Source organism: Budorcas taxicolor, chromosome 14 (assembly GCF_023091745.1).
Source record: "Budorcas taxicolor isolate Tak-1 chromosome 14, Takin1.1, whole genome shotgun sequence".
Taxonomy (NCBI): Eukaryota; Metazoa; Chordata; class Mammalia; order Artiodactyla; family Bovidae; genus Budorcas; species Budorcas taxicolor.
Genome location: NC_068923.1, coordinates 45,394,504 through 45,408,265, shown reverse-complemented (window position 1 = coordinate 45,408,265; position 13,762 = coordinate 45,394,504). Strand labels below are relative to the sequence as shown.

Sequence of the window (13,762 nt, the reverse complement as noted above, 5' to 3'; positions counted from 1 at the left end):
GTCTTACATTCAGCAAGAGGAGAGACTGAGTACCGAGCAGGAAAGGAGATAAAAGGAACAATGATGGAAACAGAACAACACCACCCACCCCACCCCCGCCCCCACTGCCTTGAGCAACCGAGTTCAGCTCCAATCTGTGCAACTAACTGGGCAAAACCAGCTCCGTGACTTTCACTTCACCAGCAACCTTAGACAGAGCAGCAAATAAGTGTCCCATTCAAATCTGTTCTTTGGGGGTTTCAACCCCTATTGCAATCAGGTCATCAAAGTAACTCTTTCCACCTGTTATGGTACTATCCCCGGAGAAATCCTATGTATTAATAACATATCTACATACCATTCTACTTCCAGTGATGTTTCGGTGTTCCCGTAGAGTGAACACTCCTTATACATGCAGCCACCTCCTATACCTAGCCCTAGGCTAAAGCACCCTAAGCAACTCATGACTGTCTAACTTGCTACTGGGGCTTCCCAGGTGGCTCAGTGGTAAAGAATTCACTTGCCAATGAAGGAGACACAAGAGACGTGTGTTCGATCTCTGGGTCAGGAAGATACCCTGGAGTAGGAAACGGCAACCTGCTCCAGTATTCTTTTCTGGAGAATTCCATGGACAGGGGAGCCTGGTGGGCTACAGTCCATGGGGCCACAGACAGTCAGAGACACAACTGAGTGATTAAGTAGCAGCAACCTGCTTTTCTTATCCATTAGTACTACATAGACTACAAACTCCCTTCCTAACAGCTGAGATTGGTTGTCATTTTTTCTTTTTAAAATTTTTATTGGAGTATAGCGGATTTACAATGTTGTGTTAGTTCCTGCTGTACAGCAAAGTGAATCCATTATACATATACACAGATTCACTCTTTTTCAGATTCTTTTCCCATATAGGTCATTACAGAGAACTAAGTGGAGTTCCCTGAGCTGTACAGTAAGTCCTTATTAGACTGGCTTGTGAGAGTCACCTCTCTACTTATGTAGACAGAAAATATATTTCCTAAATAAGCTCCCAGAAAGTGGAAAGTGGAGTCACTCAGTCGTGTCCGACTCTTTGTGACCCCATGGACTGTAGCCTACCCGGCTCCTCCATCCATGGGATTTTCCAGGCAATAGTACTGGAGTGGATAGCCATTTACTTCTCCAGGGGATCTTCCTGACCCAGGGATCAAACCCGGGTCTCCCGCATCATAGACAGATGCTTTACCATCTGAGCCACCCTAGAGAGTCCGCCAATCCTAAAAACTTACTCAGGTGATGGCATATGCAAGTACCCAAAATTATAACATCATCATCCCATATCTGTAAACCCTTAATATTTTCCAAAGGGTGATTGCTATTATCCCTGTTTAATAAGTAAGGAAAATGACACCAGAGATGTAGTGAATTTCCTAAAGTCATCCAGATAATTAGGGTCTACTTGGTGCCAAGGCAAGAACTAGCAAAGCCAGGGTCTTCCTAACAGCAGCACCTGGGACTTTGGATATGTAGCAGAGGCCCAGCTCTGCTGAGAACAGAGTGCCCTGCGGGGGACAGCAGAGTTGTGAGACTTCACAGGGAGCCCCATTAGTCCAAAGGTGCAGGAACTTCCTCTGGCCATGTCAGAGAGAAGAGATCGGTAAATTCTTTTCCCCAAAAAAACTGATGTGTGTGTGCATGCTAAGTCGCTTCAGCCATGTCCAACTCTTCACAACCCTATGGTCTGTAGCCCTCCAGGCCCCTCTGTCCATGGGATTCTCCAGGCAAGAATACTGGAGTGGGTTGCCATGCCCTCCTCCAGGTTATCTTCCCGACTCAGGGATGAAACCATCTCCTGTGTCTCCTGCACTGCAGGAGGATTCTTTTACCATTGAGCAACCAGGGAAGCCCAAAACAACTGTCATACTAAGCTAAATTGTGGGCGGGGGGACAACAATTTCAGGGCTCTGGAAATCAACTGAAGTCAACAAATTGAGAAGTGTTTATTCATGAAAAACTGCTGAACTTCAGGTAAGAACAGAGGACTTGGTGGCATTCTTGCCTGGGCTCTTCCCTTTCTTCCCCCACTTCCCCACCCCCGCCAAACAGGCTCATCCTCAGCTCATCCTGCATCGTGGCCCAGTCACAGCAGCGCTGGCTGCAAACCAGCTATCAGAGGGGACTGCAGAGGGCAAAATCCCACACCCAGGAGTGTTGGCAATGTAGCACACTGCCTAAGAAAAATGGGAACGCTCACAATTATGCTAGCCTGAGACTTCAGTCCTGCTTGGGGCAAACGTCAGACTGTGTACGTGGAGAGAAGAAATGAGATGATGGCCCCTTAAGAAGAAGAACCCAGGTCTGAGTTGGAAACTGCCTGCTCTGTGAATGTGTCCCCCCACACTCCCACACAGATCCAGAAATCAGATGGATCGTGATGTTCAATTTACCTCTGACAAATTCCCAACTGACCACTAAGTTAAAAAGTCAGAGGAGTGATGCCTAAAGGAAAACCTAAGTTATAAAACAAAAACTGAGTGAAGTCGGCGGCAGCAGCTGCATATACAAAAGACACAGATTCTCAAATTCAATCCAGGCAAGTTACTAAAAACAAAACAAACAAAAAAATAATAACCAGCCTCAGGGAAATAAGACTTCCTAAGTTAAGATGCATATTGTATTCCCTAGACAAGTTATTAATAAAAGAAAAGACCTGAACATAAACCCTGTTTCAGCAATTCTACTCCAAGTATTTACCCAAGAGAATGAAAATGTATATCCACACACAGACTTGTACATGAATATTCATAATATTAGAACTGCCCAAACTGGACATATCCTGACTTTACTAAGAAATCTTTCTCTCCGAAATGACTTCAAGGCCCACCACTACCACAGTCAATTGTTGATCCATTATTCATAAACTGGCAAATGGATAAATAAAACACAATGGAATATTATTCAGCAATAACAATGAATGGAGTATGGATACATGTTATAACAAGGATGAACCTCAAAATCATTTTAGTAAGCAAAAGAAGCCAGGCATTAAAATATTGTATTGTACTGTATTCCATTTCTATGAAATCTCCAGAAAAGGCAAACCTAGAGAGATAGAGAGCAAATAGGTGACTGCCTAGAGCTAATAGTGGGAGTGGAAATGAGTTGTAAACAGGCATTTATTTTTCCTATTTTAGAGCCTGATCCAGGCTCCAAAACCGGATGGTGGAGATGGCGTCTCCAAAATATCACTGAATTCTATTTACAGTGAGGTTTTCACTGGCAATTATGATGTTTAGGTAACTGCCAAAATATGCATTTATTTGTACTATCCTAAAGAAATTAAACACAGATTTTTCTCTTTTTATGAATGGTGAATGAAGAATACATGTAGGAGAAAGGTCAGTCTTGAAAATTCTTTTCTACCATCCCCACAAAGTGTTTCCTTCCTGTCACTGCCCTACTTAGAGCTCTCTAAGCAGCAGTAAATGAAACTCTAGAGACTGGAGGGATATAAAAGCAATGGTGAACTCTGGCATAAACGTCTTCTCTTACTAAGAACCTGTGGTCTCATAACTCGTTAACCAGGAGGGGGCAAGGCAGTGTTTCTCCATGAACAAGCTTCTCCCAACTCTTGCTTCTTTTCATTTCATTCATTCATTTCGTGCGTGCGTGTGTGTGTGTGTGTGTGTGTATGTGTGTGTGTGATTTTAAGAGTATATATCAGAATGGCCAAAAAGTTCATTCAGGTGTTTCCAGATGATATAACAGAAAACACTTAATAAACTTTTCAGCCAACTCAATTTATTACTATATACATTTACTGAAGTACAGTTGATTTACAGTCTCACTTCTTACATTTCTCAAAGGATTCTCTAGCTTCCTAGCAGGGATATGTTAAAAACAGATGTCACACAAGCAGTTCTAACACTACCCTGATGCTATTCCTTGGCTCTCAGTGGACCTATCAACAAATAACAGGATATGGTGACACATAAATATATACTTACCAGCAGAAATGTCCGGATTGTTCTTATTTTGTTAAGTTCAAAGAGCAATTTCTGTGCCTTCTCATGATTACTACAATATTCATCATAGATGCGAAACTTGTCTTTCTGTAAATTTAAGAATACATTAGAGTCATTTTATTAGCCATTTGAAACATGAAAGGTGATGTTTATGAACAAACTTTATTGTTTACTACATTTCAAGAGCCATACTATGTGTATATAGGAATATGTTTATTTCTTCTGACCCATGAAGGGATGGATCTAGGAAGGGGACAGACTTCTATTCATAACAATCCAATATGATGTACACAATAAAAGGTAAATGAACCAAGTGGTAGCAGATTACAGACAAGAGAGCATTTAGCTTCACTGGGAGGGTTCAGTTACAGCTTTAGAAAAGATATCATACCCAGGCAAGAGCAGGGAGATGAATCTACAACTCCCCAGCAGGGAGAGGGAAGAATGTAGTTTGGTGGAAGGAAAAGCTTGTGTCAGATCATAGAAGAACAGGACATAGTGCCCTGCAGGTCACATGCACCAATCTGGACAGTTTAAAAGGGGCACTGACAAAGCAGACAATATTCAGCAACAAGCAACTAAGATAATGACAAACCTTGACGATGTTACATCTGAAAGGTCATCTCAGAGAGACTTGTTTGCATATAAAAGTAAGGAAATGCAGCTACTTTCAAATAGCTGTCATATTTATTATAATGGATTTACAAATCTTTGTAGCTCTGAAACACAAAACTAGGACCACTGGGTGCAAACTGCAAAGGCCATGATGGGCAGTGACAGGCAGAGTCTGGATTAATATAGCGATTTTTCCAACGATTAGAGTTATCACTAAAAGTGATCAAGTAAAAGCAAGATGAACAATCTTCACAGGTGCTACAGAAAGAATACTTTCCTAAAAGGAGAAATGTCACACCACCCTGATCTCTAAGCTCTCTTCCATCTATAAGGTTTTCTACCAGTGACGATGATTAATATCTATCGAAGCGGTCCAAATAAAAGAGGAAGACACAGAAAAGGTAGTGATCAAAGAGTAGAAGAGAAGTGTGTCCTCTGAAATTTCTAAGGCATGCATTTAGAAACACTGAGTGCTATTTTATACAGCCAGCAGGAAATTGATTGAATGACTTTATTTCAAGAAATGGTATGAACCAGAAGAAAACAAACTTCAGAAATAGTTCAGCTAAATTCGTGGCTGACAGATTCATAGTGTGTTACTGAGGAAATGGATGTCAGGGAGCAAGATTCCCATGTGCAACCCAGGACTCAGTAACCCAGCAACCACTCCAGCTGGCAGGAGATCTGCATTCTTTCATGAAGGGGAACAGTCTGGATTAAGTGGACACAAACACACGTGACTTAGAGTTGTACCCAAGGAAAGTGTCATCTCCCTATGCTCAAGGAGTCTCTCTCCTTCATAGAATTATTTTTACAGAATATTTTCTGATACTTAAAATTACATGTACAGAGTCTGCTCACTATATAGATCTAGAAACTACACATCATTACTTTATAAAAGACCATCTATAAATTAAAAAATAAATGAAAATGGATTTCAATGACAAAATACTCATACACGATTTTTAAACAGAACACTAATCGTATAGCATTTTGATAAATAAATGGATTCTAATGGGTATTCTGAAAATTAGCAACAGGAGAATGATAGAAATAGAGGCAAGACTTTTCTTTTGTCAGTATGAATGCCCTTTAGTTCTGAAAACAATTTTCACTATACAGGTGGCTTCTTACCTTGCAAATCGACTGCATAAATAATTTCAGCTATCATGTGCAAAGAGATGAAAATGATCATACAAGCATGACATCTAATTTGAAACAACTGAGTCCTGACTGGCTTGCTCTTCTTCTGCACTGCTCCGTACAAGCCTCTGAGAAAAATTCAGATGCAAGCATGTGCGTACCTTGAGGGACCAGGTCTGTTCATCTCCAAGTTTGTCAGAAGTCAATGAACAAGAGAACGTTTTGACTAACACAAGGCTCATCGCACCATTATAAGAGTGAGGATTTTCTGCCTCAAGAGAAATGCTCCATGTTTGAGAGTAACATAAAAATCCATTCATTATGAACAGCCTGAATATTCATTAGAATTCAAAGCTACAGCGGATGCGAAAAACTAACTCGTTGGGAAAAAAGAAAAGCCTGTTTATTCTGCACTGAATAAAATGGATGATGCGAGGCCCCCTCCCCTTTCCTGGCTCTAAGTGGAAGATTTCACTGGCCTTAAAAGACCCCGAACTCTTTTTGGTGTCATATTTTACTTCTAACGCTGAATTCCCACATACTACTCTGCCGAAAGGGAAACCTTAAATGCTAGGGGGGAAAGCTTTTAAAATAAACAGAAATTGATCCTACAAACTGAAGAAAGCAGGTTCCCACTTCTTGCTGAGCGTTAGGTTCTGGATGTAAGCACTCTTCCACGACCTTTAAGAATTCTTTATGTACTGCAAGTATATCCTCAATGTTTGAGAACAGCATCTGTAAATAAATGTGTAAATGCAATAGTGAGGCAAGCTGGGAAAAAAAAATCCTATGGGAATATAGTATTTTCTCTCCACATTGAGAACACTGGTGGAGAGCTGCCCTTTCCCACCCACCCGGCTGGCAGAGCACCCATTCTGTCTGGACGTCTGCTCCCCTCCCACACAATTCTGGAAACCACCAAAAACCTGATCCAGGTTCTCAGGACAATCCCAAGTGACGGAATCCAAGCATGACAGTCCCATCCCACAAACAACAGTGGGCGGCAGGTAGAAAACCAGACTTGCTGGCCGGCTTTAGAGGAAGGGCTTCTCTGCTTGTAGAAGTTATTGCTATGAGCGTCAAAGTATTGTCATGTTCCCGTGAGTAACAGCAATCTTTTGCTTGCAACCAAAAGCACCCAAACTATTAATAAAATACTCCATGGTAAGGAGAACAGATAAGTTATTACTCAATTCAATGGGAAATAGAAATGCCTATAAAATTCATGGGGACTTTTTATTTTCAGTAAAATAACAGAGCAAGTTAGGATCCAAAATAAATATCAATGATTACATGTACAGTTTAAATGAGCAGTAACAACTATGGCATCATTCTCATTTGCTATCTTTCCCCCTCTTTATTCCCCAAAACTCTTCACAATTTTCCTTCCCTATGGTTTAAAAGGAAATGCTCATACATTTGCGAGCTGAAGGTATTGTGCGGACATTTTCTGCACCAATGGACCATCCAAATCATTTGCTCCTCAGGAGTCAGAGCCCAGGAGTCACAATGGGCCACATCCCGCCTTCCAGGTCCCTCCAGTAATCCTCTCACACACGGTTCAACTCCCTCTCCCTCAAAGACTTGGAAGTTTTTGGACTTGAGGTTATTTTTCTCCTTCCTTTCAAACATTTCCAAGGTCTTGGCAAAAAAAAAAAAAAAAAAATTCCCGTCTTCTACACCATCCTCATAAACCTCCATTTCTTTTCCCAAATCCTATTTTCTTGTTTTCTCGCTGTCATCCACACAGGTGCCTGGCACAGAACTTATTCTGTGGCATTATACTTATACTTCCCTGGCATTCCTCTCCTTGTTATTCTTTGGAACTCTGAATTCAAATGGATATATCTTTTCTTTTCTCCTTTGCCTTTAGCTTCTCTTCTTTTCTCAGCTGTTTCTAAGGCCTCCTCTAACAACCATTTTGCCTTTTTGCATTTCTTTTTCTTGGGGATGGCCTTGATCACTGCCTCCTGTACAATGTCATGAACCTCCGTCCATAGTTCTTCAGGCACTCTGTCTAGCAGATCTAATCTCTTGAATCTATTTGTCACTTCCACTGTATAATCGTTAGGGATTTGATTTAGGGCATACCTGAAAAGTCTAGTGGTTATCCCTATTTTCTTCAATTTAAGTCTGAATTTGGCAATAAGGAGTTCATGATCTGAGCCACAGTCAGCTGCTGGTCTTGTTTTAGCTGACTGTATAGAGCTTCTCCATCTTTGGCTACAAAGTATATAATCAATCTGATTCCGGTGTTGACCATCTGGTGATGTCCATGGGTAGAGTCTTCTCTTCTGTTGTTGAAAGAAGGTGTTTGCTATGAACAGTGAGTTCTCTTGGCAAAACTCTATTAGCCTTTGCCGTGCTTTATTTTGTACTCCAAGGCCAAATTTGCCTTTTACTCTAGGTATCTTGACCTCCTACTTTTGTATTCCAGTCCCCTATGATGAAAAGGACATATTTTGGGGGTGTTAGTGCTAGAAGGTCTTGTAGGTCTTCACAGAACCATTCAACTTCAGCTTCTTCAGCATTACTGGTTGAGGCATAGACTTGGATTACTGTGATATTGAATGGTTTGCCTTGGAAACGAACAGAGATCATTCTGTCATTTTTGAGACGACATCCAAGTACTGCATTTTGGACTCTTGTTGACTATGAGGGCTACTCCATTTCTTCTAAGGGATTCTTGCCCACAGTAGTAGATAAAATGGTCATTTGAGTTAAATTCACCCATTCCAGTCCATTTTAGTTCACTGATTCCTAAAATGTCGACGTTCATTCTTGCCATCTCCTGTTTGACCACTTCTAATTTACATTGTTTCATGAACCTAATGCTCCAGGTTCCTAAGCAATACTGTTCTTTATAGCATCGTATTTTATTTCCATCACCAGTCACTTACACAACTCAGTGTTGTTTTTGCTTTGTCTCCACCTCTTCACTCTTTCTGGAGTTATTTCTCCACTGCTCGCAATATGTAGCATATTGGGCACCTAACAACCTGAGGAGTTTATCTTTCATTTTTCTATCTTTTTGCCTTTTCGTACTGTTCGTGGGGTTCTCAAGGCAAGGATACTGAAGTAGTTTGCCATTCCCTTCTTCAGTGTACCACGTTTTGTCGGAACTCTCCACCATAACCTGTCCATGTGGGGTGGCCCTACACAGCATGGCTCATAGTTTCATTGAGACAAAACTTTGCCAGCAAAGGTCCATCTGGTCAAAGCTATGATTTTTCCAGTAGTCATGTATGGATGTGACAGTTGGACCACAAAGAAAGTTGAGCACCGAAGAATTGATGCTTTTGAACTGTGGTTGCTGGAGAAGACTCTTGAGAGTCCCTTGGACTGCAAGGAGATCAAACCAGTCCATCCTAAAGGAAATCAGTCCTGAATATTCACTGGAAGGACTGATGCTGAAGCTGAAACTCCAATACTTTGGCCATCTGATGCGAAGACTGACTCATTAGAAAAGACCCTGATGCGGGGAGAGATTGAAGGCAAGAGGAGAAGGGGACGACAGAGGATAAAAATGGTTGGATGGCTTCACTGACTTGATGGACATGAGTTTGAGTAAGCTCCGGGAGTTGGTGATGGACAGGGAAGCCTGGTGTGCTGCAGTCCATGGGGTGGCAAAGAGTCAGACACGACTGAGTGACTGAACTGAACTCCCTGGCATTCCAGTGGTTAACTCTTTGCTCTTTAAATGCAGGTGGTAAGGGTTCGATTCCTGGTCAGGGAGCTAAGATCTCACATGCTTAGTGGCCAAAAAAAAAACAAAACCATAAACCAGAAATGATATTGTAACAAATTTAATAAAATCAGCTTATACTGGAACTGGAGAGAAGTGGACAAGCCCTGAGGTAACATCCCACGGGTGACATTTTATCTGAGGGGACCATGTGCTGGGGTCAAGGGTCAGCTGCACCTCCTCACCTTCACAGTTTCTTCTGTTACATTTTTGTCAAGCTTCGATGCTGCGCACTGGTTCATCCGGTGCAAGAAAGCCTGCAGGAAACAAGAAAAGATATTATGAAGACAACATGGGGTTAACCAAGTAACTAAGTGTTGATCCAAATCAATTACTTTTTTATAAGAATGCAGTAACTATCAAGTGTAATAGTTTTGTTGTATCAATAAAAGACAGAAACCTTGTGCATTGTTTGTTTCTCCTACCTGGGGATTATATTTCCTTTATAGTTTGGGACAGGGCCAAAAGTGATCATGTGGATATGAATTAAATGTATTTACCGAGATCTCAAAGTTCTGCAGTAAAATACTTAGAGTCAAATGTTGCCTAAACATCTAAGTCTTGTGAAGCACAAAGGATCAAAATTTAGCCAAAAGGGTTAATATAAACAAAAGGGCCAGAAATTCTAAAGGGATCCCTTTACAAGTGAGACAGATTGAGGGAGTGAGGAAGGAAGGGAGAAAGAAAAAGAGACTTTTAAGAAGGAATGGAAGAATTTCCCATCCTCTCCTGCCTGCCCCGAGTTTTTGTATTTCTGGGATCAGGTTCAGAGCTCTCTAAAGCCCTATGGTAGGCAAAAAAGTTCATTAGTATTTCAAAGATCTAGACTCTTCCTGGTGGTCATTAAGCCCGTGATGAAATAAGCTATTATTTTTACAAAGAAAACAAAAAAGAGTTATTTATACTGGGCCTTAAAAATGTTTAGAAGGAAAAAAAAAATGACTTTCCATCCAGCAAATCTGGTCTGGGTCCTCAAAACAAGGTCCATTAACTACCTAGAGACCAGGCGAGATCATTCCTTCCTTTATCTGTCCTAAAAGCTCCAGCTACTACCTGCCAAGTCAGGGCACACAGAAGCTGGAAGGAATCTGGAGATACTCCACGAAACAAATGAAAATTAATGTAAGAATGTCTGTAGTGTGCAAGGCTCCTCTGTCTATGGAATTTTCCAGGCAAGAATACCAGAGTGGGTTACCATTCCATTCTCCAGGGGATCTTTCCAACCCAGGGATCAAACCCAAGTCTCCCGCATTGAAGGCACACTCTTTACTGTCTCAGCCACCAGGGAATCCCATATTTACAAAGATTTAAAAGATTAACAAAACACAGGATTGTTCATAATATTCCAAAATCATTACCCTCAAGACATTGTTAATAACAATACAAAATGACACAACACTTCTGAGGATAACTTAGTATAAATCTCAGATTTTTAAGTGGGCGTTTCCTTTAACCCAGCAATTCTATCTCTTGGAATTTATCCTAAGAAAATTTTCAGACAAGGGGTTTCAATGTATTGATTATAGAATTAAAAACAGGGGAAACAACTTAAAAGCTCATCATTAAGGGGATCATTTAATATATTATGGTACATGCAAACTACAGAATACTGAGAAAAAGTGTAATCAGAAGTGGAATGAGATGAAAAATATATATACATATATATGTCTGTCTACAACAGATATCTGTAAAATATTGTTTGGTGAAAATATGACTAAGCATACTGGATGTACACATACATACATACTTTCACATATATATGCATGTTTGTATACATATCACATACATGTGTACACATGTACAATGTCAGAGTGCATTCATACTAAGAAAAATACGTGGCACACACTAAAATGCAAACAGTGATTACTTCCAGGTGGTAGGAAAGTGACCTTTGTATGCTTTCTTATTTTTACAATATCTGGCTGTGTTCATGTTAGAACTTTTGTAGAACTTGTGTAAAGAGAAAAACAAAACTATCTAAAAGAAACAAAACAACTGAACTGCAGCATCTCATTCCTAGCTTTAGCTTCAGCACCATCTTGATTCCTGATTCAGTGGGTTCACGTTTCAGATTCCATAACTTCAAAGCCACATCAGTACTAACAGCCTCATCTGAATGTAAGAATTCAGCTGAATTAAATAAAATGAATAAGAAAGTATTGGATGTCACCTTAACTTTCTTATTAGAAATTTGTAATACAACCTTTTAAAATACTATCTAAAGTTAGGTATAATTGGCAATGGAGAGAGATTTTCAAATTTTCTGGCTTTAATACCCATTTTAATTAGTGTTAATCCTTATTTAACTTATATGCAGAGTACATCATGAGAAACGCTGGGGTGGAAGAAGCAGAATCTGGAATCAAGATTGCCGGGAGAAATATCCATAACCTCAGATATGCAGATGACACCACCCTTATGGTAGAAAGTGAAGAGTAACTAAAGAGCCTCTTGATGAAGGTGAAAGAGGAGAGTGAAAAAGCTGGCTTAAAGCTCAACATTCAGAAAATGAAGATCATGGCATCCGGTCCCATCACTTCATGGCAAATAGATGGGGAAACAGTGGAAACAGTGTCAGACTTTATTTTTCTGGGCTCCAAAATCACAGCAGATGGTGATTGCAGCCATGAAATTAAAAGACACTTACTCCTTGGAAGAAAAGTTATGACCAACCTAGATAGCATATTCAAAAGCAGTGACATTACTTTGCCAACAAAGGTCCGTCTAGTCAAGGCTATGGTTTTTCCAGTGGTCATGTATGGATGTGAGAGTTGGACTGTGAAGAAGGCTGAGTGCTGAAGAATTGATGCTTTTGAACTGTGGTGTTGGAGAAGACTCTTGAGAGTCCCTTGGACTGCAAGGAGATCCAACCAGTCCATTCTGAAGGAGATCAGCCCTGGGATTTCTTTGGAAGGAATGATGCTAAAGCTGAAACCCCAGTACTTTGGCCACCTCATGCGAAGAGTTGACTCATTGGAAAAGACTCTGATGCTGGGAGGGGTTGGGGGCAGGAGGAGAAGGGGATGACAGAGGATGAGATGGCTGGATGGCATCACTGACTCGATGGATGTGGGTCTGAGTGAACTCTGGGAGATGGTGATGGACAGGGAGGCCTGGCGTGCTGCGATTTATGGGGTCGCAAAGAGTCGGACACGACTGAGGGACTGAACTGAACTGAACCTAATTTTCAATTTTAGGGTTTTTTTTTAACAATATCTTTATCAAAAATGCTCCTTAGCTCTTCCCATTTATTCTTAAAACACCATGATGCTCTGACCACCGAGTTTACATTTCATATTGACCACATAGGAAACAGAACCTCTCGTGCAAGCAAAACTTAAACTTCACCTCTACATTTATAAATCTTATCATCATAAACTAAACTCAGTCACATTCTGAAACCAGCAAATTAAAGAAAGGAATAGTGAAAATGAGTCAAACTATGAGGCAAAAGAAAACATACAACCTAATAAAGTAAACTCTATCTTTATCTGACTTTTTATCTTCTTATCCTCCGTGACAATACGGAACTTTTTGTTTAACTGCATGTGAAACAAAACCTGGAACTTCTTAGCATTTCTAACCAAGCATTTATGTTTCCCAAGAGCCTCATCTTATATAGCAGTGAAGGCAGGATTTAGACGCTTGCTTGAGAGGGCAAAATCATGAAAAATGACATTTTCTACAAAATGTGTAAGTCTTCCTTTCCGAAGATAAATGATGTGTTTTCAGAATCAAACTTTAATAACCAGAATCTACAGAGTCCTTTCAAACTTTGGTAATTGGGGTATTTCATCATTCTCCTGTCAATCAAGGCAGCATTAATATTCCAGTCACAAAAACACATGAGATTTAGTATGTTGTTTTATCTCTGTATTCATTCATTCTCAGCGATTCAGAATCTCATTGGAATTAGATCATCTTCAATCTGATACAAATATAAGGAAAATAAGGACCAGAAAATGGCTTTAATGCCAGTGGTCCTCAAACTTTTCATTGTGTATAAGACTTAAAGAGTTTCAGAATGCCTTATCTTCTCTTCAATTTGCTTCACATCGTTTTCCTCTCAACAAGAGTTTGGTAAAATATATTAAATGCCATACATTAGTTAAAGAAAGCTAAAGAAGTCACAAATTTGCTACCACATCATCCAAAGAAGGAAGAAAAGTCATTCAGATATAATAGGGAGATGCCAGCTTCATCCCTGTCTGTCCATCTGAGCCACTACCAGCTCAAAAGTGAAGTCCATGACGAGTTTTATCTCAGAATGCATTTGCTT

General features: G+C 40.3%; 1 protein-coding gene across 1 annotated transcript in view; it reads right to left on the bottom strand.

The window, feature by feature from the left end:
• Positions 1 to 13,762, bottom strand: part of PREX2 (phosphatidylinositol-3,4,5-trisphosphate dependent Rac exchange factor 2) — a 296,906-nt gene that overhangs the window by 211,640 nt on the left and 71,504 nt on the right. Inside the window, exons 2-4 of the mRNA XM_052651670.1 lie at positions 9,669 to 9,740; positions 6,351 to 6,473; positions 3,963 to 4,067 (exon numbers count right to left, since the gene is read on the bottom strand). Of these exons, the coding sequence (XP_052507630.1) occupies positions 3,963 to 4,067; positions 6,351 to 6,473; positions 9,669 to 9,740 (300 nt within the window). The remainder of the gene's footprint in view (positions 1 to 3,962; positions 4,068 to 6,350; positions 6,474 to 9,668; positions 9,741 to 13,762) is intronic.